The sequence below is a fragment of the Polypterus senegalus genome, chromosome 2, assembly GCF_016835505.1.
Source record: "Polypterus senegalus isolate Bchr_013 chromosome 2, ASM1683550v1, whole genome shotgun sequence".
Classification (NCBI taxonomy): domain Eukaryota; kingdom Metazoa; phylum Chordata; class Cladistia; order Polypteriformes; family Polypteridae; genus Polypterus; species Polypterus senegalus.
The window spans coordinates 62,114,404-62,140,996 of record NC_053155.1 but is presented as its reverse complement, the minus strand read 5'-3'; the positions used below and the strand labels follow the sequence as shown (position 1 = coordinate 62,140,996).

The 26,593-nt window shown below is 36.0% G+C and overlaps 1 protein-coding gene across 6 annotated transcripts in view; it reads left to right on the top strand.

Moving 5' to 3' along the window:
* itsn1 (intersectin 1 (SH3 domain protein)) overlaps positions 1-26,593 on the top strand; it is a 331,858-nt gene that overhangs the window by 191,995 nt on the left and 113,270 nt on the right. For all 6 annotated transcript variants that reach the window (XM_039743834.1, XM_039743835.1, XM_039743833.1 and 3 more), the window contains 5 exons: positions 5,617-5,735; positions 7,064-7,287; positions 17,139-17,260; positions 23,631-23,929; positions 24,085-24,244. In XM_039743834.1, the coding sequence (XP_039599768.1) occupies positions 5,617-5,735; positions 7,064-7,287; positions 17,139-17,260; positions 23,631-23,929; positions 24,085-24,244 (924 nt within the window). The remainder of the gene's footprint in view (positions 1-5,616; positions 5,736-7,063; positions 7,288-17,138; positions 17,261-23,630; positions 23,930-24,084; positions 24,245-26,593) is intronic.

Sequence of the window (26,593 nt, the reverse complement as noted above, 5' to 3'; positions counted from 1 at the left end):
TAGTGCAAAAGCTGAATTAGTTTAGCATTTTGCTTTTAAATATTAGAGGAAAAGGCATTAGCTTATCTCTTAATGCTGGTTTAGTCTGGTGCATATTAACAGATGAAGAGACCAGGAGCATATCATTATTATAATCATCATCATAATGAAGAATCATTTCATCAAACCACCCCATGAAGATTACCGGTTAACCAGATGTTGCAGGCAGCTATTCAAACATTAAAGCTAGCATAATACTACCGAATAGCAAACTACTCTAGTTCTTTCATTTTAGAAAATTTTCTCTCTTGTTGCTATTCACTAAACACCTTTTTTAACAACAAAACAGCATTATTTTGACAAAGGAAAAATGCACAATCCTGCATAACACAAACTAAATTTTTCAGTTACTTTATAACACACATCTGAATGTCTCAGTAATAGATAAATGATGACTTGATGAGCATTGCACACCCTTGGCTATATTTTAAATTTCAGAATAAAATGCTTAGTCCGCTTAAATTTCTTTAGTGTTTAAAGAATATGATTATGTCATTGCCTGCCTAACACTATAAAACCACCTCCTGACAAAGACCTAAACTGCCTGAACACTATAAGCTTTCATTATAAGATCTCATCTTGAAATAAAAGACCAGTGAACTTCTATTCTACTTTCCACCTCCTACAGAGAGCAGGATTTTTTCCCCCCACTCTTCTTTGTTGGATTCGCCTTATGAGATGTTATGCAATGAATGATGCCCCATTGTGTTTTTTAATATTGATAGCATACATTATAGTAATATGATTTGTTGATTTAACTCTAAATGTAACCCTTTATATGTAGGTTAACTAATATTAATTTTCTTCTGATGACTTCATCTTTTGCCCAAAACTAAAGATTTTTGTTTAGTTTTTCTTTACATTAAATAAAGGATTGCAAGTAGACTTTCCTTAGTAATGGTATCCTATATGTCTCTCTGTTCTAAAAAAAAAAAAAAAAAATCTTGGAAGGAGACGAGACGTGATTGTCTCAGAGACACTTTCATGTCCCATGAGACGAGTCTCCTGTCAAGTGATGTACCCACACCCGGAGCCAGAAGCCCCATGAGACAAAAGCTTATGCAAAGAGATTTGGAAAAGTCCTGCATGGTTATGTCAGACACATTTCCTGTTGACAGAAAGAAACAATATTCACTCATATCTGTATCTTCTGCATTGCATTCAGGTTACCCTGATGTTTTGTCTCATAGTGCCGTCTTAGATTAAATTCTGTAATTACAGCCACATTAGCTCCACAAATGAGACACACAGGTTCAGTAAACATATACTCAGCCTCCCATCGGTTTTTAAAGGCTCTATTTTCATAATCAACTTTTCTCTTCAGCATCGTGTGAGCTAGCTTCGCAATAACTTGCAGCATCATAAGCTAAACTTGATTAACGCGGTAAGTGTTCGGCAAGGCAGCTGAAGCGCTGCATTGTGGGATCTGTAGTTTATTGTGTTACCAGCGCTTCATATACCCGGGCCATTAATAACAATAATACAGTATATAAAATGATCTCGCGGGTCGGATATAATTACACGCCGGGCCGGATGTGGCCCGCCCTTGAGTTTGACACATATGGATTAAATAGAACTTGAAAAGATATATTTTTTTAAATGTGATCGCGCAATTCAGATAGAGTTGACGCGCACTACAGCCTGAATGCCTCAATAAGTCATCCGCCCCTCGCTCTTACTTTTTTACCGTTCATCTAATGAATACACTGAGTATGGCTTTACCAAAACAATCATTGATGGCGAATAAAGTATCCATTATTCGACTATGTAGATCGGGATATATATATACCCGCGTATCGCAGCGGAGAAGTAGTGTGTTAAAAAGCTAGAAAAAGAAAAGGGAACATTTTAAAAATAACGTAACATGACTGTCAATATACAGTAACTGTTTTGTGAGTGTTATGAGTGTTGCTGTCATCAAGGATTTGATTATCATTATTTCTTTCAATCAGGTTAGTATTTGTAGGATGTGTTGTGTTCAAGTTACATTCTGTGTTTGTCAATCGTTGTAAAGATGACAGGTTTCATTCATCGATTCGTTTCTTACTGCATCAATAAACAGCTCGTCGTCTTCTTTATCTGAGACCTGACACACTGCATGCACGGGTTTTTTTTTTACACTGTCTTCCTTTAGCGGGACATTGACTTTTTCCACCGTGTGCTTTGTTTCCGCAGTAGCTGGATTTATGAATATGCTTGTATGTATTTTTTGCTGCCTTTTCAATTGTGTAATTCAGTTTTTGTTCAGCGCTCTTTGGAACTGTTGCCTTTTATCTGTGCACTGCGTCAGTTCACGTGAACCACTCGGTGTACATGCATCGAAGTTTCCCAGCTGTGCTGGTGCCATCTCGTGCTATGTCCATGGCTGTATTTAATGTTACCTTAGTCCTGGCACTTAAAACTTTCTCTCGCAGTTTCGCTGAGTTTGTACCAAACACCACCCTGACCATCTCATCTTCCTCTGCATAAGCACAGTCCTTAACCCGTGAATATTTAGTGGGAGTTTGCTATGGATTTCCGCTGACGGACGTCCTTATATGGGCAGGCACTAAATTACAAACGCCAGCAGCAGCCTGTCTATGAACTTAATTTAAAGTGTAGGTTTACATCGTGCTTTGTTTCCGAAGTAGCAGAACTCATGAATATGGTTGTATATGTCACTCGCTCGCTTCTTATTGTTTCGCTGCCTTCTCAATTATATAATGCATGTTTTCTTCAGCGCTTTTTGGAGGTCTTCCTGGTTTTCTATGTACTGCGTGATTACGTGGGAGGCGTGATGATGTCACACGAAACTCCACCCCCACGGGTTTCAAGCTCATCTCCATTACAGTAAATGGAGAAAAACAGCTTCCAGTTATGACCATTACCCGTAGAATTTCGAAATGAAACCTGCCCAACTTTTGTAAGGAAGCTGTAAGGAATGAACCTGCCAAATTTCAGCCTTCCATCCACACGGGAAGTTGGAGAATTAGTGATGAGTGAGTGAGTGAGTGAGGGCTTTGCCTTTTATTAGTATAGATATAATATAGGAGGGTATCAGACTAAATTGCTTGCTGCAAAGAAAAACGACTCCTGTTTATAAGTCTATGTTCTTGCTTTAAATTAGAAACCGAGAATCTGAGAAACTTATAAACAGCTGATTTAGCTGTATTTGCGTTTGAAGTTTATTTGGAGATGCAGAGCATCTGAAGTGCAATCGGGAGAGTATTAAAAATGATGCAAATAACAATCTATAAAATCAAATCAAACATAACAAGACCAAAATTCAACCTCTCCACCCAAAAGAAAGAAAAAGAGAGAGAGAGAGAGGGGACAACAAAGCAAATCTTTAAAGCAGCAAGCAAGGAAGGAAGGAAGAGAGATGCAGGCAAATTTCATTTCAGATTTGAGGTTGATGTGCACAAAACCCAGGACTGCAGCAAATTAGTGTATACATATATGAAAACAAAAGAACATATATTAGGAGTTTTCAAACCATTCTGAGTGGGAATGGTAATTTGTGATTTAAGAAAGCACCATGTGTTATAAGGGGATTGCTTTAAACAGCCAGTGTCTTCCTTTCTCTGGCAAAAACCACTCATTTTTCCACTTTCCTATCTTTTGAATGAGAAGATAAATCAGTAAGTGACTGGAATCATTTGCAGCCACCCTACAGTTTCCAGTTTTTAGTATTTTATGGCCAGTTCCTGTTTACATTTTCTGCTATTGGACCTTAGAGTCCAGTACTCATTTGGTATTCAAAAAAAGAAACCCAAGTGAGAACGTCAAGGAGCATTATTGGTGCATCCCTAATATATAACATATTAGAGTAATAACAAAGACATATTTGCCAGAAATTTCTAGTACTTGATTTTGTTTATCAAAACTGAAAGCACAAAATGCATGCTAAGCACTAATTCGTCATTTATTATATAACCTTGTTTTGCAGAATGTCAGAATAATTCATAACATAATTTTGCCTTACTGTGTTTTTTAGATGGAATAAGTATGCTGTTGTTAATAGTGTCATAAGTGAAAGTGTGAGGCCTATATATTTGACTCTTAATAATATAGGTCATCTTGGACATATGATTTGTAATAATTCATTTGATATGCTGTTCTACCTGCTTTATGTAAACTTGTGGACAAATTTCATAATTTGCTTGTGACACTATTACATACCTATTCATTTGAAATTCTTTCTAGTTTTTAATACATGTGCAATATATGCAACTCTTCATTATGTGTGCCTGGTTCAGTTTGATTATGCTGGGAGTTAGAGTGAAAGTACATTGTTTCTGTTGTTTTCTTCCATGCTGATGTGGTACACTATGTAAAATATGAGGCATCAGACAGATGAGAGGTTCTGTTCTACTGTATTTATGAGTTTCAACGCACGTGTTCTTTATTTCTTGCTGCTGCATTCTAGGCATTGTACTTGCAGATGAGCTTTCATTGCTGCATTTAGTTGTTAGCTCTCCTGTTCACAACCTGACCTCTGAGAAATTCAAACCTGTTTGATTTAATCATAGCCAGTTACAGACATGGTCTCAGTTGTTGAGTATGTCACATTAGGTAATTGAACTCACAGGTGTGTACCAAACAACCGCTTTTAACTAAGATTAATGTAAATGGACTATACCTGAGAATTGCTAGAAAAGTTGTATAATGTGACACAGCATTTAGTCATCCCTTTCCAAATTGGTAATTGGAACAATTACACTTAAATTTATTTTAAATGTATTTTAAATAGATTTCAGTTAAGAAACTAAAGAAATATTACTTTTGGTTCTATTTTGAATTATTTTATAGCCAGTTCATTCTTGTAAAATAATTAACAGGTTTTTTTGGAATTTTGTAATTAAAGGTATCATGGTTCCTTAATTGAAGTTGGCATAAATCATTTCCTTTCGAATACCGCTAACTTAGAATTTAGGTATTTTCCTGATGTGGTTTAGTGAATAAGGCATTGGTCTGTAAATAAAGAATGCATCATTTCATAGTCCAGTGCTTATTTTTTTTTTTTTCCCTTGTGCTTTTGGTAAATGTCAAGTGCAGTCAGGATACCTGGTGAATTCATTAAAAGTGACTTTATATTGCTTTTCCTTGGGATTTCCCTGCACATTTTATATTATTTTGCATATCAAGTTAAAATCTAATAATATTCCTGTATGCTGATATCATCCTTTTTAGTGCATTTTGACATTCTATTAGAAATGCCACCTTAGGAAAATTAAGTGCTAAATTATTTTCATCACTGTATAACTTCATTGGTGTCAAATGAATATACTGTACAGTACTTTTTCATTAGTAATGAGAATAGCATTAATGGAATTCTTAAATTAAGCATGCCTCCGACCACTTTTCTACCTCAAGTAGTCGTCTTGAGTAGTCTTGATTTTGTTAAGTGTATATAACAAGCTTGTTTTCAGGTCTAAACTTAGTATGCTGTTGCCATTGCATACATTTATTTAAGTGTTTTCCGTATGGCACTAGATTTTCCAAGCAACTTAACAGCTTTTGCTTTTTGGTGCATTTCAAAGGCAATTTCTTAACATTGACTTCATTTAATACATGTCTCATACTACATATTGACAGGAATTAAGAGAAATACATAGCAAACAGCAAAGGCAGAAGGATGATGCAGACATCCAAAAACCAAAAGAGCAAGACTGGAAGACACCTGATATAGAAAGACAAAAAGACGAAGCGCAAAGGTAACAAGGATTATTTTGAAAAGTGCCAAGATTTATTTGCCTATTAAGTAGTTAATACCAATTCATGTTTATAAAGTAAGAATGTAATTGTACTATGTACACTTTACAATAAACTTTAACCTAAATAATAGAAAAATAAAAACCTAAAAATATATTTTTGCATGCTACACTGAGCATTTTGGTCTTGTTATCCAGGACCTTTTTAATTAAACAAAAATAATAATGTAATAAAATCAGTTGTCATTTACACTTTAGAAAAGTTTGTATTTTTCTTGTACTGTATTTTCTGAAACCAAACACAAATTACTTGTGGTTTTTTCCATTTTGTTTCGCATCCAAGTTAGGTACATATTTAAGACATTTTAACTGAATGGCAGTGCAGTACTACTGTTCTGTTTACATGAAAAATGCATCCAAGCCAAACTCTTTGAACAGAGAAATGAACATCTATCTGTTCTTCCCCCAGAAAAGATACAGCCACAAATCTGTAATAAAAATTACTTTCAATTTCATTTTGTTGTCTTAATAAGTTAATTATACAAGTCTGTAGTATGGAAGATATGTTTTCTGAAATCAAAACCATTGCCTTTTCTAAGTGGACATAGACTGCTCCATAGAGTGCTGGAGAGGAGACACTTTTTTTAAATTGATAAGTAGTGCTTAAATGAGCACTTCACCAAAAGATGATTTTTTATGTTACATACCTCATGTATGTTATAGTGTTGGCCAAGAAAAAAGTTTTATTTTCATAAATAAAGGAGAGAATGAAAAGTTTATGACATAATAGAAGCCAATAGTAACCATCACAGTACAACAGCAAGCAATGTGATTGAAGTCCGTGGTGGGGGAAAAAAGGAACAAATATCTCATATTACTCATGTAGCGTAATTCACATGTCAGTTACCAGCTGTAGGCTTAATATTGCAAAATGCACAATTTTTTTCGTAAAATATTGTTAAATGGTTACTCCCAGAATGCTCACTGCATACATCCTAAACTGTAAACTAAAGTCTCATGAGATCAACAATTTGAATCAAAGAACCACTGTAGCCCCTCATTCATTAGTCAAGAGTTCGGTCTTCAATTCAAAAAGTGTGGACTGAATTATACATTTTTTGAAGAGTTTTTTCTTAGTAGGTTTAATACACTGACACATTTCCCTATAGTGAAATGATCTCAACTTGAGTCAATTAATAATTTGCAATATATTAACCAATTTGACCATAATATTTAATATTCCAGAATATTAAAATTCTAGAATATTAAAACCTAAGTATGATCAATGTATCCTGAAAGTTACTGCCTTTTTGTCTCCCATTTGGTCCTAGGTTTTCCCAAGAAAATGATCAGCGTAGGAGTTGGCAGGAAGAAGTACAACGTGAAGATCCTGCTGGGGAAGCTGTGCAGTGGATACGGAGGGTACAAGAAGAGGATAAGCCAAAGCATGAAGACCTACGATCTCATCAGGATATGCAAGATAAACTTAGTAAAATCTTTATGCAGCAAACTGAAACCAGCAGACTTCCCACCCAAACTACTTGGCCTACATCAGGTAATTTATTAGTGTACTAGCAACTTGGCGCGCGCTACGCTGCGCGTTGGATGACCACAGTTGAAGGTCTCAATTGTAAGGACCTCTCGTCGGGTGACCAAGTTTCATCAAGTTTTTTGCGACTTTTTGTTATCGACAAACAGAATATACGTCAAAAAATGTGCGAAATTTGCTGTCTCCAGCCTGTTTCCATCAAACTGGCTTTTTATCGATAAAATGGTGTGCGTGATGACGTCATCCCCTCCAAAACGAACTGTCGCATAAGTTTTCTTGTATCGCGAAAAAAAAATCTGCCCTTGAGCCGTTTCCATACCTTTTGTTTTCCATGTTACACCCCCTCCAGACAGTTTTTTGAAATTTGCCAGCTTACTGTTATTTCAGTTTTACAAATAATTGGAGTTGTACATAATATCCGAAGACGACAGCAGAATGAAGCAGTTGCTTGTCTGATAGCCCTAGACCTCGAAGAAAGTACCCCAGTGCGACGAAACCCACGGGTATGGGAGAGACGACGGAATAAGACCTTCTGGAAGGAGGTGGTGGGGAGACACTTCACAGAAAATCTCTGGATGCAACATTTTAGAATTACACGGCCGATGTGTGAGATGTTGTGTGGATTCATCAGTCCTGATGTTGCGCCCATCACAGGTTGTCACCGACCACCGGTTCCAACCCCAAAGCGGATTGGCATCGCCCTTTACAAGCTGGCAACCTGCGCCGAGTATAGAGTAGTTGGAGAAACTTTCGGGGTTAGTAAAACTACCGTCCATCGATGTGTATATGCTGTGTGCACCGCTATTAAAGAAAAATTAATGCGGCGTTATATCACACTTCCGACTGTAGCGGAGGCCAATGAAATTGCATACCGCAATTCCTTGGTGCATCTTGTGCCACAGATTTACGGTGTGCTGGATGGCACGCATGTGCCTATTCTTCCCCTGACGGAAGGCTACCGCGATTACATTAATCGCAAAGGGTGGCCATCTCTTGTTCTCCAGGCCCTTGTTGATGACAGGTGCATGAAACGAGACATTTGCGTTGGCACTCCTGGAAGTGTCCATGATGCAGCTGTGTTTGCAGCATCGGATCTGTACAGGTGAGCCTACTTTTCAACATCCCTTCTCAGTACGATAACTGAATTAGTACTGTAACCTGCTTCCCTTATGGTTTTTAATTAAAACTAAAATTTGAATTAATACAAAATAACGATGTTTAATCCAAAAAAACTAAAGTTAATATTAATGAGAGAATTTCTCATATATGCTAAAACATCTGCCATTTAATAAGAAAAAAAGTTTAGATAATGAAACACACGGTTTATTAAATATTTTGACTGGCACAGTAAATTACCTTTGTGGTTTTTGTATTATTTAGACATCCTGAGAGACACCCCCAGGCTACAGTTGATGTGGAGGGAGTTCAGGTGCCCCTTTTAGTAGCAGGAGACCCAGCCTATCCGCTACTGCATTGGCTCATCACGAGAAATAACGAGTCTCTTCATCAGACCATGCGAACCGCTCCGCTATTCTCGTTTTGATTGCACTTGATGAAAATGTATCATATGACACATTTATTTGCGTTAAAGCCCTTTTACACAAAAAGTGTTTCCAATGTAGTTTTTGCGACATCTGAAGTATCGATATAGAATTTATGCGCTAAAGTTAAACGGAAAAATATTATGTCGACATGTACAACATTTTATCGATAATTAGCATTTCCATCAGCTAAAATTTGAAGCGCTAAATATTTTTCGCAAAAATGGATGGAAACCTGGTTGGCACGCTTTTGCCTCTTTCTTTCGCGATCACGGCGTAATCTGTCTTGTCTCTCTGTAGGGGTTTCAGTTGCCTTTCACAGCGGCAGAGACGCGTCGTTGAGCTAATCTGTGTGAATGCTGAGTGTCCCTTTCTTGCGAGCGACTGTCACGCCTTTGCCTCTTTGCTTGGTGATTACGCTGTAATATGTCTTCTCTCGCAGCAGCAGGTTTAGTTGTGTTTCGTTTCGGCATTGTTCCGTAAGGTCTCCTCCATACAAGTGCACATGGGTAGGTGAAGACGGAAAGGCATAATGGGCATAGTGAAACACACGAATTGGTGACCAGGGGAACCATCCGACTCTAACACGGGGCTCGAAATACTCAAGTGCACATGTTATTTATAATGTAATTTTTTTTTTTTATGAACTTCCCCAAAAGAGTTGATCCCTGTAAATTGTTAACAGTATATGAACAATATAATCTGTTGTAGTACAGGCGTTAATTAGCGTCACACTGCATAACCTGTATACACCACGTGTTTGGCTGTAATGCCAGAAGCGCGGTGGACCCTGTAAGGGCAGGTTGTGGTTCTGTTTCTTTTGTGATTTTTTTATTTCATTTTATTGATTATTTAATAGGCAGAGGGGAGAAGACGTTAATGTGACGCTCTGTCTATTTCTTTACTTTTGTTTTGAAAAGATTTTCGGGAACAGGAAAAATAAAAGCAAAGGGGAAAGAACGTAAGCAGGAATTCTGAGAGGGGACGGACTGGGGCTTTTCTACGGGGCGGCTATACAGCCAAAAAGAACGCGGTCCCGGACACGGACACCGTGCTGGGCTTTTATTATATAGATATTTTGTGCTGCTACTGGTTAAAATAAATAGTTGGAGGTTGGTCTCGTCCGATGCGGGAGATGGACGTCTGAAGTGGAGCTCCGCTAGCAGTGGTGCTATTTTTCATATTATTTGCTCATTATTCTGAGATATCCTGTATTTATTCGACCCGAGAGGGACCGCTACAGTATATGTAAACACATATAAACATGGCCAACAAGAAGGAAAGAACGAAAGAATCGAAGACTAAAGCTACATCCAAGCTGCGATCAGCAAGCCCTAGCTCGAGATACGGCCTGTCAGAGACAGACCTGGATCAGATGGGAAAGTACAGACTCCTCGGGACCACGGTCCGCTACATCGTCGCCGGCTGAGAGCGAAAAGGGGAGCGAAGGTGCGATCGTGAGTGCAGATGTGGATAGCTCGCCGATTGGAGAGGATTACCTGAAACTGGAAAAGGCCGGGAGGTCCGCGGCTTCAGTTACGCAATTACGGGACTGGAGCAGCAGGGACACCGGCTTCAGCAGAGTCTGCTGCTTCATCTACGCACAAGAAGGCACATTTGAGCTATCTGAACTGAAAGTGTTGCTCGCTGAGCTCACGCAAGATATAAAGGAAAGCGAGAAGGCTAATGAGAAAGCAACGGCAAAGGCACTTGAGAGACTGAAACAGGAATTAAAACAGGAGACGAAACAGGCCAATGAATGTCTGCGACAGGAAATCCAACAGGCAAATGAAAGGCTGCGACAGGAATTCCAACAGGCAAATGAAAGGCTGCGTCAAGAGGTCCAACTTGAACCGACAGGTGCTGGGCAAAATTGAAGAGCGCATTGAGAAAAACTCGGCTAAACTGAGCACGCTTGCTGATCAATTGGAGCATCTTAGTGAGACATTCACGAATCGGATCGAAATAGCCGAACATCTGGCTTCCAGTGCCGAGGAAAGAGCAGTAAATGCCAGTTCGGAATGTAAAAAACTCGGAGAAAAACTTGGAGACAGACTGGCTGCTTTAGAAGATGGCAGTAGAAGGTATAATGTCAGAATTGAAGGCCTGCCGGAGAATCGAAAGTTTAAACCCTGTGAAATTCGCAACTGAACTTTTTTCTAAAATAATCGGGGGCGACTTTAAAGCAGAATCTGAGATAGCAGCGGCTTACGCGTCACGCTGATCAAACACCGTCAGACCCGACCAAGATCTTTTATAGTTCGTTTTGAGCGATTATCATTTAAGTTAGAGGTGATGGAACTCCTCAGAAAAAGGAAAATATTATATATGAAAATTGCCACATTCGCGTCTTCCCTGACTTCTCTCCAGCAACAGCTATTAAACGCGCAGCCTTCTATAATATTAAACAGCGGCTACGGCAAGCCAATGTCAAATACGCCTCCTGTATCCGGCAAAACTGAAAGTGGAATGGCAGGGGCATTTCTATGTTTTCGCTAGCAAGGAGGAGGCAGAAAATGAATTAAGAAAGCTGATCCGGGATTATTCTGATACATAATTGTGAGTCATGGCGGTAAATGATAAAGCTAGGATTAATAATCTACTGTCTGATCTATTTGTTTTAAAATACGGGTTTTTATCAGCATATATTCTCATATTCTTATTATTACTTACTTATTATTATTATTACTTACTTATTACTTATTATTACTTAGTATTACTAGGGCTAAATGTTTATGTTTTATTGTGCTTAATTACGTTTTCCTCCTCTTTTTTCTTTTCTAATTATTTCATGTGTACCCTAAATGAGACTGTTCAATATCATACCCTTGGTTTACTGTTATTGCTATTACTGCATTAAGACTTGTTATGCTTGTTTTGGACACATCTTTAACACCATCACCTGGGTTTATTATCTGGGGATATCATCTTAATGCACTAAAATTGCTGAAGATTATATGTATGTGTATGTGTATGTATGTATGTGTATATATGTGTGTATGTATATGTATATATATGTGTATATATATATATATATATGTGTATATATATATATATATATGTATATATATATATGTATATATATATATATATATATATATATATATATATATGTATATATATATGTATATATGTATATATATATGTATATATTAAGTGCAAAATTCTTTTTCTTCTTCTTTTTTTTTTTTTTCCTCTTTTAAAGACTATATTGGTAACAGATATCTCTATCTTTTAACCTTAAAGCGCCACTGCATGGGGGCTTGATGTGCTTTGGGCGTGCTCTGTCTCTGGGTATGTCAGAGGACTGGGACTGCGTGAAGTGGGTTTTAGCCTCACCTGGGGAGGCAAAAAGGGAGGGGGGGGGTTAAGGGGAAGAGAAAGAGAGCAGGCTTGATCTATATCTAATCTATCATCTCAATCTTTATAATTATAACTATCAACGTAATAATAAGCTGCATGGCAACAACTCTTGGGGAATAGGAAATTAAGACCTAAACTATTTCACTTCCAGTTAAGACTATAAATGACATCAAAAACTCAGAATCAGTGTCTCCATGATGGGACAGTTAACCGTAAGCTGGAATGTTAAAGGCCTGAATCACGAATTAAAGAGAAAGAAAGTACTTTCTCACCTAACAGGTCTAAATGCTAAAATAGTATTTTTACAGGAAACCCACTTACTAAGTAAGGATCAGTTCCGGCTGCAAAAGACTGGACTGGCCAAATGTTCCATTCTAGTTTTACAAAGAAAACTAGAGGGGTGGGAATTCTCATACATAGAACAGTACCATTTGTAGCATCAGATGTAGTATTGGATCCTGAAGGGAGATATGTGATGGTCATGGGAGACTTATCTAACTGTAAAATGATTTTGATAAATGTTTATGCACCTAATGTTGATGATAAGGAATTTATACAAAATTTATTTGCATCCATTCCCAATCTGAACACTCATAAACTTATAATGGCTGGGGACTTTAATTGTGTTCTAAATCCACTTTTAGATAAGACTTCCTCCACAGGGGAACGCAACTAACACCGCAAAGATAATTACAAAGTTTATAACTGATCACAACTTATCAGATCCCTGGAGGTTTTTAAACCCAAATTCAAGAACATATTCTTTCTACTCACCAGTACATCATTGCTACTCAAGGATTGATTACTTCTTTATAGATAATAACTTCTTGCCTAAGATTAAATCTTGTAAATACGATGCTATTGTTATTTCAGACCATGCTCCGATGATCTTGGAGCTGAAATTACTAAGCCCCATACACTCACCCGCAGATGGCCTCAATCCGCTTCTATTAGCTGACGAGAATTGTACTGAATTTATATCCAAACAAATCGAATTCTTTCTAGAGACAAATACATCCCCTGAGATCTCTGCAGGAATACTCTGGGAAACTCTTAAGGCCTTCTTAAGAGGACAGATTATCTCATATCTTTCCCACAGAAATAAATCCGAGCGAAGAAAGTAGCAGAGATAAAAGCGAAATTACTAAAATAGATGAAGAACATGCCAGACTACCAAGCGAGACTCTACATAAGAGGAGGCAGGCTCTACATTCAGAATTAAACCTCTTGACAACTAAAGAAACCGAACAACTAATTTACAAATCCAGACATCATTATTATGAACATGGAGAAAGCTAATAAGCTTTTAGCGCAACAAATTCACAAGCAAGAAGTGTGCAACGCAATCTCGGTAATTACTAACACGAATGGAGATAAAATCATCGAACACAAAAATATAATGTACACTTTTAGAGACTACTATAAATCCCTATATACTACTGAGTTTAAAGAAGACAATATACAATCTAATGCATTTCTGGATAAATTACAGATACCACAAATTGGCGCTTTTAGTGTGGAGGAACTCGATAAACCTCTGTCATTATCAGAATTACTGGATGCTATAAAGTCACTCCAAGGTGGAAAAGCAGCAGGCCCTGACGGCTACCCTGCAGAGTTTTACAAGAAATTCTCCGCTCAGCTAGCTCCCTCCTATTAGCAACATTTACAGAAGCCAGAGATAACCAATCTCTTCCACAAACCTTTCGCCAAGCACTAATCACTGTCTTTCCAAAACAAAATAAGGACTTATTACAATGTGCATCATACAGACCAATTTCACTTCTGAATAACGACGTTAAAATACTCTCTAAAATCATAGCTAGAAGGATGGAGAAAGTGCTCCCCTCGTAATATCACAAGACCAAACTGGATTTATTAGGGGCCGACACTTATCGTCAAATCTTCGACGCCTGTTTAATGTAATATACTCACCAACTAAATCAAACACCCCAGAAATATTATTATCATTGGATGCAGAAAAAGCATTCGACATGATTGAATGGAAATACCTTTTACTATTTTGGAGAAGTTTGGGTTTGGCCGAACATTTGTGCATGGATTAAATTACTGTATACTAACCCAGAAGCTTCAGTTTGCATCAATAACATTTGCTCAGACTACTTTAAACTAGAGCGTGGCACAAGACAAGGATGCCCTTTGTCACCACTGCTGTTTGCAATTGCCATTGAACCACTGGCAATACATTGTCGAAATACTGATCAGATAAAGGGGATTAGCAGAGAAGGACTGGAACAGAAAATCTCATTATATGCAGATGACATGGTACTGTATATATCGGACCCAGAAAATTCTGTGCCTGCAGTCTTAGCAGCACTCACAGAATTTCAAAAGCTCTCTGGTCTCAGAATTAATCTGAATAAAAGTGTACTCTTTCCGTGAATTCGCAAGCATATAATATTAGATTAGACACCCTTCCTTTTATCATTGCAGAACAGTTTAAATACCTCGGGTAAACATCACAAGTAAACATAAAGCTCTATATCAACAAAATTTAGCGTCTGCATGGAAAAAATTAAACAAGACTTGCATAGATGGTCAACCCTTCATCTCACACTAGCTGGAAGAATTAACACTGTTAAGATGAATATTCTTCCTAAGCTCCTTTTTATTTCAAAACATACCAATATACATTAATAAATCGTTCTTTAAGCAATTAGATTCAACAATAACCTCATTTATTTGGAATTCTAAACATCCACGCATCAAAAGAGCGACCCTACAAAGACAAAAGGCAGAAGGTGGCATGGCTCTACCTAACTTCCAGTTTTATTACTGGGCAAATATACAGTCGATAAGAACCTGGACACAAATAGAAGAACATACACAGGCATGGACCGCAATAGAAGTAAAATCCTGCAGTACTTCTTTGTATTCCTTGCTCTGTGCTCCAATAAACACACGTTATCGGCAATACACTAATAACCCAATTGTGCTCCACTCACTTAGAATCTGGAACCAATGTAGAAAGCATTTTAAGACGGAGAAGCTTCTTTCTGTGGCACCCTGCAAAAGAACCACCTCTTTCAACCCTCACAAACATATGCAGTTTTTAATATCTGGAAAAATTTGGAATTAACTTGCTTAGAGATCTTTATATAGACAACGTCTTTGCATCCTATGAACAATTACATTCCAAATTTAACATTCCAGCTACAAATTTCTTTCACTATCTTCAAATCAGGAACTTTGTTAAACAGAACCTTCCAGATTTTCCTCATCTTGCACCCTCATCCACGCTGGAAAAATTATTGCTCAATTTCAAGGAGTTAGACTCCATCTCTACAATATATAAAATCCTTTTACAATCCCTTCCTTTCAAAGATCCAAGAGGACACTGGGAAAATGACCTCTCAATTAATATATCAGAAAAGGAGTGGAAAGTAGCAATGCAGAGAATTCACTCAAGCTCCATATGCAAAGCATACAATTATACAACTCAAAATTATATATCGAGCACATCTGTCTCGACTAAAACTCTCCAAAATGTTTCCAGGGCATGATCCAACCTGCGAACGTTGCAACCAAGCCCCAGCCTCACTGGGTCACATGTTCTGGGCCTGCACCAAATTAACATTATTCTGGACAAAAATTTTTAATTACCTCTCAGACAGTCTTGGACTCACAATCCCTCCTAACCCATTAACAGCTGTGTTTGGGGTTCTTCCAGAGGGTCTTAAAGTGGAGAAAGACAAACAAATTGTGATTGCATTCACTACACTGTTGGCACGCAGACTTATTCTGATAAACTGGAAGAACCCAAACTCTCCTCTTTTAAGTCAGTGGGAAACTGATGTGTTATATTATTTAAAATTGGAAAAATCAAATACTCAGTTAGAGGATCTGTGCAGACTTTTTCAAAACATGGCAGGATCTAATCAGTAATATTTTGAAATGAGTTTATAAAGCACAGAGAATTTGTTGATTTAGGTATTTTTACAAGCCTTAAATTTTACACCTTTGGCTTGCTCTCTCTCTCAAGGGTGGGGATCGATCTGTTCTTAGCATAATTCTTTTTTTTTGTAAAACTTGATTACTATGTATTGATTATAATAAAATTAATAAATAAAAAAAAATAAAAATAAATAAATAAATAGTTGAAGAAAAAAATATTGATTTATTGGGGAAAAGTGAAATGTGTTACTTTTTATTATTCAGCAGGGGACACATCCTAAACCAGTTTTGTCATTATTTTCATTTTACAGTATCTCAGCTTCAAATCTCCTCTTTTTAAGCAGAATTTCTGTTTTAAAGTTTGATCTTCTGACAGCAATGGATGTGTTACTGTAAGCTTTGTTTTAGCTTTAACTTTCTTGATAAATTTCTCTGCATATTTCTGAAATCTTCTGGCTAACTGTGTTCCCTTAATGTAGTACATTCATTTTCTCCTTACTTGCATAAACATAATTGTGTCATGGAAACACAAGCTTGCTCCTTAGCAATTGCTATATTTTAAATTGAGAATTCCTGCTAAACATCTCTTTATTCACTGGAGTAGTTTTAAAATATTAAGAAAACTCTTTCATTACTTAAAAATTTGGTTCTATAATGTGCTGCTTTTAAAATGTATATTCAGCCACAGTATATTATACAACTTATTTTTGCTGTGATGCTTTTATTACTTATACATTAAGGCGCTGTTCCACAGACATACACATGATTATAGCTAATGATGATATTTGTAACCTTACACCCTACTCTTTTAAATCTAATGCTAGACATTTTTTTGTAATTGGTTTGATAATTTCGCTATTGAATATAAAAAGTAACTCTCCTGTGCTTTTTTGTTGTTTTATTAGTAAAATTTCATACTGTGGATACTTTGTGAAAAAAGATGCCAGTAATCCACGAATACAGTAATTAAGACTGTTGTTCATGTTGTAGAGTTCTTAATGCAAATATATTCCAAGTATTTAATTTTTTTGTTTGCAGAAAAACTGCCAGTGAGTGGATTTGATCAAGATAAAGTAAAAGTTGTGTTCTATAGATCTCTTTACCCATTTGATGCAAGAAGCCACGATGAAATTTCAATACAACCAGGAGATATTATTATGGTATGGAAATCTAAGTTTCTTAGAATTTTTTTTTAATTGTCTAGAAATTAAGTGTAAGTTATGAACAAAGACCAAATGCTGCAGTTTAAAAATTGTAAAGTTTTAATGATTGATTTTTAACATAAATGAGCACTTTGAATATTATTTTGCATCTCTCTTGATATATGAAAGTATGAGCTTAAAGAAGGGAAAGCAATAAGGTAACAGTATAAAAGAGTTAGCATTTTACAATCACTTTTTTAAACTCTTTGCTTTCCTGATGGAGGTTAAAGGAGAGTGGGTAAGTCTGCATTAAGCCTCTAGTCTTTCCATCTGTTCCCTTTCATTTCATTTGAAAACATCCTGGTGTTTTTAACAGCTGTTATTAAAAGGGAACCAAAAAGCTGTAGATACTTTCCGGTTCATATCTAATATAAAACACTGTACTGTGTACTGTTCACAAAAGTAACATTTCTCATCTTCCCTCACCAAATTATATGGTGTTTTGGATGGAATTTTAGTCATGTTACATGTATACCATAATATTGAATTGATTGCCCTCAATTCCATAATATTTAACTGATTACCCTAAATACGGGTTGCTGATCAAAACATTACTCAGTGTGACTGGTAGCATATGTATAGTGAAGGTACACAAGTTTGGACAAACCCAGAATTGTTTATATTTTTGATAGAAATGTATACTTTTTAATCAAGATACAATTAAACTTTTAAAAACAAAGCACAAATGTTACTATAGTTGCTAATGGCTGTAACTGCTTGAATTGGTGGATTTTTCATTTGCAGTCATTGTAATTGTATTCCCACTATTGAAACCTGTTACTCTGTTCACCTGGATCGCAAGTTACTGGCATTCCTAAAGTTCAATTCTGGATTGAAAAATGGCTAAAGTGAAATCTCTTTTTCAAGAAACATGTTAGTCTGTTGTTTGTTTGCACAATAAAAATTACTCCATGTGACAGATTACTGTCTTGGGAGAAGGAGGCAAACTAGATCTTACCAGGATAGGAGAATAAAGAGAAAGTCCATATGCATAACTGCATATGTATGCATAAGTACGTCAGAGTCTGTTGTTTGAGAAACAAATGCCTCACAGGTCTTCAGTTGACTTCTTCCCCAAATACTTGGCAAATACCAGTATCATCTACAGCATAGAAAAGACAACTGCCTGAAACTGGCAAATAAATATAACATATTAAAAATAACATATTAAAATGGGCCAAAGAACACATACATTGGACAGAAGATGACTGGAAAATATCCGTATTGTGGTTAGCATCCTGGCATTATATTTTTCTCAGTTGCAAATGACACTGATAATTGCTGTATATTTAAGGAAGAAACAAACTGAGGACCTGTGAGACGTTTTGTAATGCAGTTGTCCATCTGGCCCTTCACCGCCTTTTTCTGTGCTGGTTATATCCAGTTTGTCTGAAATCTTCAGTTTCTTTGCAGTCTGTCACATGAAATAACCTTCATTCTACAGAGAAAAAGACTAGCCTATTTTTTTTTTTTTTTGAGGAAGTGGTTTGCATTTGGGTATTTTTGAACACAGAAATGAACTTTAGCAATGCCAGTACCTGGGAACCCAAGTGAACAAAATAACAGTTTTCATGAGCAAAGGTTTCTCTAATAATCTGTTAGTATTTATACATGACTAATGGAGTTGACCTTTGGGTGCAATAGAAATGGCTGCTGAAAATGGAACTTTGCAGTCCTATATGAATACTAAATTAAAAATCAGTCATTTCAAGCTGTAATAACTTTAGCAACATGATTAATGTCTTGGCTGTATTTTAAAATCAATTTAATGGTATCTTGATTAAAAAAAGTTATCATTTTCTACCAAAAATATGAACATTTCAGGGTGTGACCAACGTTTTCACTGATGCTGTACATTAGCAGTATAAATCTTTAGTATTATTTCTCTTTAGCCTAATCCTAAATTTTCTTTATAACTGTAAATGCACAATTTAGTCCTTTAATATTATAAATCCATTTGTGGTATTACAGATACTATTGTGTCTCAGTGTGGCATTGTGGTTAGCATTGTTGCCTCATGGTTCAATGAAGCTGGGTTATGATTGTTCCTCTAAATCATGTGTGGAATTTGCACAACATTCCGATTTTCATGTACTGTCAAGCTCAGCCTAGCTAATTCCCTCCAAAAATGCTCATGGTGGGCTAAGTGGTAACTCCAAATTGTTGAAATGAAAGAGTTGTCAGGGTTTGTATTCAGGTCCACAATTAGTTTCTAAATTTTGTTGAATAAGATGTTGCTCCAACAAGTGAAGAACTGGATTAAGTGTATTCTGAAAATTCGGACCTGCACAGAAAGGCTTTAGCTGTTCATGATTATGAAAAATGCTTCTTGTTTATAATGTGAACTCTGGGTAAACGTACCATGCTTTATAGCTATTATTTACTGTGTTTCCTTCTAAATCTCGAGCAAAACTTAAAACAAAATTGAGAACCAATTGTTTTTTATTTATTTATTTATTTATTTGCTCAAAGTAAATAAGTATTTTTTAAAGATGTAAATTGGTCTCAGATCATTACTATTTGCTTATTGAAAAATTATTATCCATATTTAAGCAGTTTTCTTGAAATGCATATTAAGTTCCTTAAAATCTTCTCAAATATGGAAAAAAAATGTGCTTTAATGTTTTTTATTGGGCAAATTCACAGTATTTTTTTTCTGTTGCGTAACTTTTTTTTTTTTTTTTTAAATAACGGTTGTCAATCTTAATAACTTGAGTCATAGTTTCCACATTCCAAAATGACATGTTTTGGTTCCCTTTTATAACATTAATTAATGCTTGCATGGAAAACTTGTAGCATACACTTGTATCTATCACATGAGAACATATTGTACACAAAGTATCTTCAGAGCACAGCATTTGCCAGATGTCATGCTGTATTTACGTTAAATTTTACATTGTTTTTATTAATATTCCGTGCTGGTTTTACTAAGATTAGAGTATTTTTACAGATATTTTTTCCCTCCCTGATATCTTTGACATTTTAAAACTTTGATTGAATTATATGTTAAACTTAATTTAGAAATGTCACTCAAAAAGAGAGGAATTTAAGTGAAGAGTATAGTTATCTGCTTTTTAACAGATTCTTAATATCAGACTGTAATCTGTGATTACATGCTTTAGCTTTAGTGTCAGCAATCACCTTTTCGTTCTCTGAACCACTTAATTCAGCAATGTAGTGCCCACACTCAAACTTTTGTGACCATAATGGTAATGTTGATGGAGAAATTTGGGATTTGGCTTCAGTTTGAGGTTGCAGAGTGTGATCATATCAAAATGCCATTTTACACATCATAATGTCACAAGTGTTGCAGTTGTAGAAATGTTTCTAGCTGGAAATATGCATTAAAAATTGCATTAAAGAAAACAATTAGAAAAAGCTTACCCGCACTCAAGCAGATTTACATTGCTAGCCTTTTTGGCCTTGAAAAAAACATACTGTTGTGCTTTCATGAATCCTGGGTTGTCAATATAAAACAACCAGAGTTATTTATTCTTTCAATTTTTATAGATGATTGAAAGAATAAATAATCCGATTACAGGTATTCACATTTTTCTCAATGTAAGAATTAACCCAATTGAGGTAAATTTAAATAAAGGTTATGTTGTCTGTCATCTTACACCTTAAGAGTATGATGTGATTGACTGCCATCCAAAATGTCTTCTTCCAGTGTACACTTGAGGATTTGGATGAAGTTATTTATTTTAACTGAGTTTAGAAATAGAAACAGCTATTTAACTTATTTTATCTTATTGTCTGTGGTATATGGTTGTATTTTCACTTGAAATTTGTTATCTGTGTTTTGCATTTATTCAGTGTTGGCAACATCATATAAAATGTAACTTTTCCTGGTTGCACTGTTTAACTGCATTGTCTCTTGGTAGATACAGGTCCTTCCACACAGACCTATTCTGTGTACTGTACTGCATGACAGCATTACATAAATTCACACACTTGTGCAACACTGCATGTTAAGCCCTTGTGACAGACTTTTGTAGCAAGCTGGCAACACTAACTTTGTGGGGGGAAGAAAAGCACTGAAGAATTTTATGATAGGCAAAACTGAAATATTTGTAATGAGCAATAATGGCGGTCTTACTAATTTTTTCTAGCATATACTGGAACCTTATTACAGCAGTATTTTTAAAGCATTAGGATTTAAATCTTTGCAGAAAGTAGATGACTAACATAATCTCTACAACCCAACAATCCCCCACCCACTGTTTTTTTTAAGGGGGATGTTTGTAATGCTCTCTGATCTATGTTTAACAGAGTCAGCTTGGAACATAAAGCCTTCCATATTCAGCATCTTGCCCTGTAAACAATGTTCTCTTTCCTACATGATGTGCTTTTGGGCTATTCTTTCATCTCTGATTGTGACAGTTTAAATTGCATTTTTTTATGCATTTTCAGAATGTCATGCATCTTTATTTTACTTAACATTTGTGGGTATTAAATAGATTGTCCTCTATCAGAACTTGTATTTCTCTATAATGCCAAGTCTGTTCCATATTTAAAGATTTAGTTTATTTGATGTAACTAGTGAACACTTAAGTTCATTTTACTGTAAATTCAGTTTTACCATTTTACTAGGAAGAAAGAAAGAAAAATAACAAAGATTTCAGATATATACCTGAAATAATGTAGTGTTTCTTAAATTCAAATTGTTTTCCTTGCATCATTTAAGTTGATGTGCCATCTTTGCTAATACTGATAAAGTATTTTTGTTTCTTTCCTTCCTCCAGTGACTTAAGTTCTTCTCATATAAAGGTGTTTTTCTATATGTGTTAATTTGCTTTGTCAGTTCTAGTTCAAGCACTGTTGTAATGCAGATGCCATTGCAAGAGTAGTCTCAATTATTTTTTTACACCCTTAGTAAAGTATCTTCTTGGTGAGGAATTTATCTAAATTGTTTTTTTTTTCTTTTGCATGACTCTTTTGCATATGTATACATGTTCATATGTAGCTGTTTCACAGTTGCATATAAACACTGTGATTGCTGTGGCTTGTTTGAATAATGAGTTCATAACAAATGGATTTGTGTGATATACTCATGTGTCTCATACATCACTTTCTTTGAACATCTCATCCTTATACAGTATTTTTCTGTGTTTATCTTTTAAAGGTACAGTATATTTTATTAATTCATTTTGTTTTGAATGGAGCTATAGAAGACTGTTTATATCATCACAAGATCTCACACTAGCACAAAGACACTTTCCCAAAATGAAGTAGGATGGGGAAAACAGCCCAATTCATAGTCTAGTATCTTTGTTTTTAGCAGCAATTCGTATGTAATTGTCCTCTCAAATATGATTAGAAAACTACTAGAAGCTGTCTCATTTTTCTTTTTTTTTTGGCTATCCAAACATGACAAATATAAATCATCACAGCAGCTGAAAAATTGTGGTGTGAGGTTAATGGGAGGATATTTAAACAAATAGAATCTAAACAACAGTCAGTTGTCTTCACTTTCTGTTAACAAAATCAGTAAATGAATATATGTTATTTTAGCAGTATTTTTATAGATTACATTTTATATTACATTTATTGACTTCACAGTTTAAACCCAATAAACTTAAAATCACAGTAGTGCATCTCTGTATAGATTGCCCAATGCCCTCCTTTTATTGTAGATCTTTGAAATGCAGACCTTGCATTTTAAACTGATTTGTCACACTATATAGCCCAATGGAAACTGGAAAAGAACACAAATAGGATATTATTTCTAAAAAAAATAAATACAGGCCATATATAAAGAAAATAGACCAGATATCTTGTAACATTGCATCTAATTTTTTTCTTGTGTCAGAACCAACAATTTTGACATTTCTGACCCTATACCTCTGGAAAGAATTCCATTTTTGTATCCTTTTTAATTAATACATGACTCTGTAAACAGTTCAACAAATTATCATCTTCATTTGGCATCAGTTTAACGGCTGCTTCCCAGCTTATCCCAAAATAGCCAGTTGTCTCCCAGATCTTTTTCCTCCACATTCCACAGTCCTGGAAATCCTTTTATGTGACACCCATTATTTTCATACCATCTGACACTTCTTTCAAGCATGCCTTCATCACCTTCACACACATCCTAGTGTGTCTTTTCACCCAGTCATCTTTCACTCTAAATGATGTGCAAATATAAGCTTGAGCAAATATTTGGTAATTAACATGTGTTTAGTTACTTAAATACATTACCTGACCTTTTGACGCCTGTCAGTTTGATTTTTCTCAGATGAATGTGCTGCCTTTATACTGTTCAGGCAGTCGTGCATATCTTGGCCTTTTGCATACCAGATGACTAAATACTTTCATTTGTTGACAGGTGGATGAAAGTCAGACAGGAGAGCCAGGATGGCTAGGTGGGGAATTGAAAGGTAAAACAGGATGGTTTCCAGCCAACTACGCAGAGAAAATTCCCGAGAGCGACATTCCTTCGTCTCTCATACCTGGTGAGGGAGCTGCACCAAAGCTTGCTGCTCGTATTACGCCCACCAACACTGTAGCACAACAATCTACAGTAGAGCCTGCTCCTCCTCCTCCTCCTCCTTCTCCTTCCACTACTACAACAACAACAACAACAACATCATCTAGTACTAGTAACTGGGCAGATTTCAGTTCTACGTAAGTACTTTTCGGTTCTAGTTAATTTTTTTTCCCCTATGAAAGCATACTAATAGATGCTCCTTTGTCTATCTTAAATCTGGTGATTTATATTACACTACTTGGAAAATGTTTAATATTTACATACTTATATTAAACCATTTATCTTTTTCTAGGTGGCCTACAAATAACACTGAAAAGGCAGACGGAGACAACTGGGATGCCTGGCCAACTCAGCCATCTCTAACGGTGCCTAGTGCTGGCCAACTTCGGCAGAGATCTGCCTTCACACCAGCAACAGTTACGGGATCCTCACCTTCACCTGTATTAGGCCAAGTGAGTGTCTGTGTGAAATGAAGAATAACTGATAGAGTTTAGGGCATGCTGTCCTTGCCCTGCCTGGGGTTTGTTTCCTGCCTTGCGTTCTGTGTTGGCTGGGATTGGCTCCAGCAGACCCCTGTGACCCTGTAGTTAGGATATAGCGGGTTGGATAATGGATGGATGGATGTCCTTGGATAACATGCAGCTATATTATTACACTTAGCCATTGTAAAATAAATAATAATAGCCATTTGTATTTAACATATTTGACTCATCATATAAGACATACATTCTTAGAAAGTAATATCAAATTTGAAACTGTATTATAGGTACCCTTAGCTTTACGTATAATTTTAGTTAAAAATAAAAATGCATTAATTGGTGTTCTGTTTCTATTAACTATATCAGACACCTGTAGCTGCTTTCACATACACAAAGGGAGACATGTCATGTATACAGGATAATTATGCTTTAAAATGTGAGCAACAGTCTCATATTTTGGCACTTTAGCTATTCTTGTTTATTCATGTTGCCTATTCCAATTTGAAAAAATATTTCTAAGTCATTTTTTTAATATATTACAATTCTGAAAATGCAGAATTCCTATAGCCTGTCATTTTTAGCAATGTTTATAACTTTCTGAAAATTTTTATTTACAAATTGTTTTATATACTGCTGTTTATTATATGTAATTTGAACTGCAGTGTATAAACATTATTAATTTCCTGGGCACAGTGTTTTAAATAGTGCAAATGTGAAAATATTTATATACAATTTATTTTTCATTTGTTTGCCTTACTCCTGGACTCGCCACTTTGTAAGCATATTGTCCATTACATCCAGTGCTCAACACTCCTCCCACCACAGATTCTTCCCTATTTTCTTCACCAGTTCCATTGATTACCAACATTTTCAATCCTGTCTGTGTGTGTCTATTCCTAAATTCAGCGTAATCCTAAATTAATACAGTAATACTAGCTAATGAAAAGTAGAATGGCAAACTTCATGTGCTAGACAACTTTGAGCCTCATACAAAACGTTAATGGTTTTCAAAGTAAATGGAAGACAAAGTTAACATTTAACCAGATGTTTGACAAATTGTTTTTTGCAATGTTTCACATTTAAATAAAGCTACTTTGACTATGTTAGGTTTGAAAGATGACAAAAAGAAATAATCAAAAACATCAGAGCATTTAGAACATCAAAAAAGAACCTGTATGTTTTTAAAATTCACAATATAGCATTAACTAACTTTTGTGCATTTCATGCTGTTTACACCAGTAGATGATTTGCATGTTGACTTAATATGCATTTCCATCAGGGAATGCTTTGACAGTATTGTGCTTGCTTATTCTAAATGTTCATTTGAGCAGGCTTAACTAACAGGCTTCCTAGTTACTATTACATTGGCGGGTGGGGGGTTCAAGGTAGAAGTTAGAACTGATGAACTTATCAATTAGAAAACCATTATAGAAAGGGTGCTGTTTGAAAGCTTGTCTAAGGGGTTACACCGATAACAAAAGGCACCAATATTATGGCACAAGGCACAGTTCAATCCTGCAGATGATTTCCAGGCAGGAACCACAATAGTAGCAACAGAGATCCTGCTTATGCCAGTATGAAAGCGCAGAGACCGTAAGGTGGTGACATTCCTTGTGTGAATACAATGTACACCAAAATGGCCATTAGGTAAGTTTACCAGCTCAAATGTGAGAGAGAGTAATATTTCAGATGGTAATTTTCAGTGCTATTCAGGATATTAGAGGGCAAGCAAATCAGTAGTGCACCATTTAATGCCATGTCTTCTGACTAAAGTAAAAGAATGGAGCCAAAGTTGCATTTCTTCCTGGCCACTCAAGGCACACAGTTTCAGAAGGTCATGGATGGGACTAAATATTTTAAAGTAATCAAATGTTCGCATGCAAGAGATGTTGAGTAATAGGGCACAGCTACATGTGTTTAGTTTTAAAGTTCATATATCAATTTTACCATTTACTGAAATCATATAATTCAATTTTAGGGTTGTGGTGAACCAGAGCCTATTCCAGCAGCATCAGGCGCAAGGAAGCAACATACCCTGGACAGGACACGAGTCCGATGCAGGGTATATGTATATATTTTCAGAAAGAAGAAAATTTGCAGTTGGTTACTCATGTATATTTTGAATATCCTTTGGATACCTTTTGGGTCTTTACTAGTGACCATACACAAACAAAACTCATGCCAGAAGTGGAACACACCCTATTGTCCACTTTTTTTGAAACTGTTGAGCATAATTTGACCCTGCCTGTCTTGAGATAGTGTCCCCATGTTCCACTTAACAACATAATTTTGTGTTAGCCAAAGTAACTCCACAATAATTCA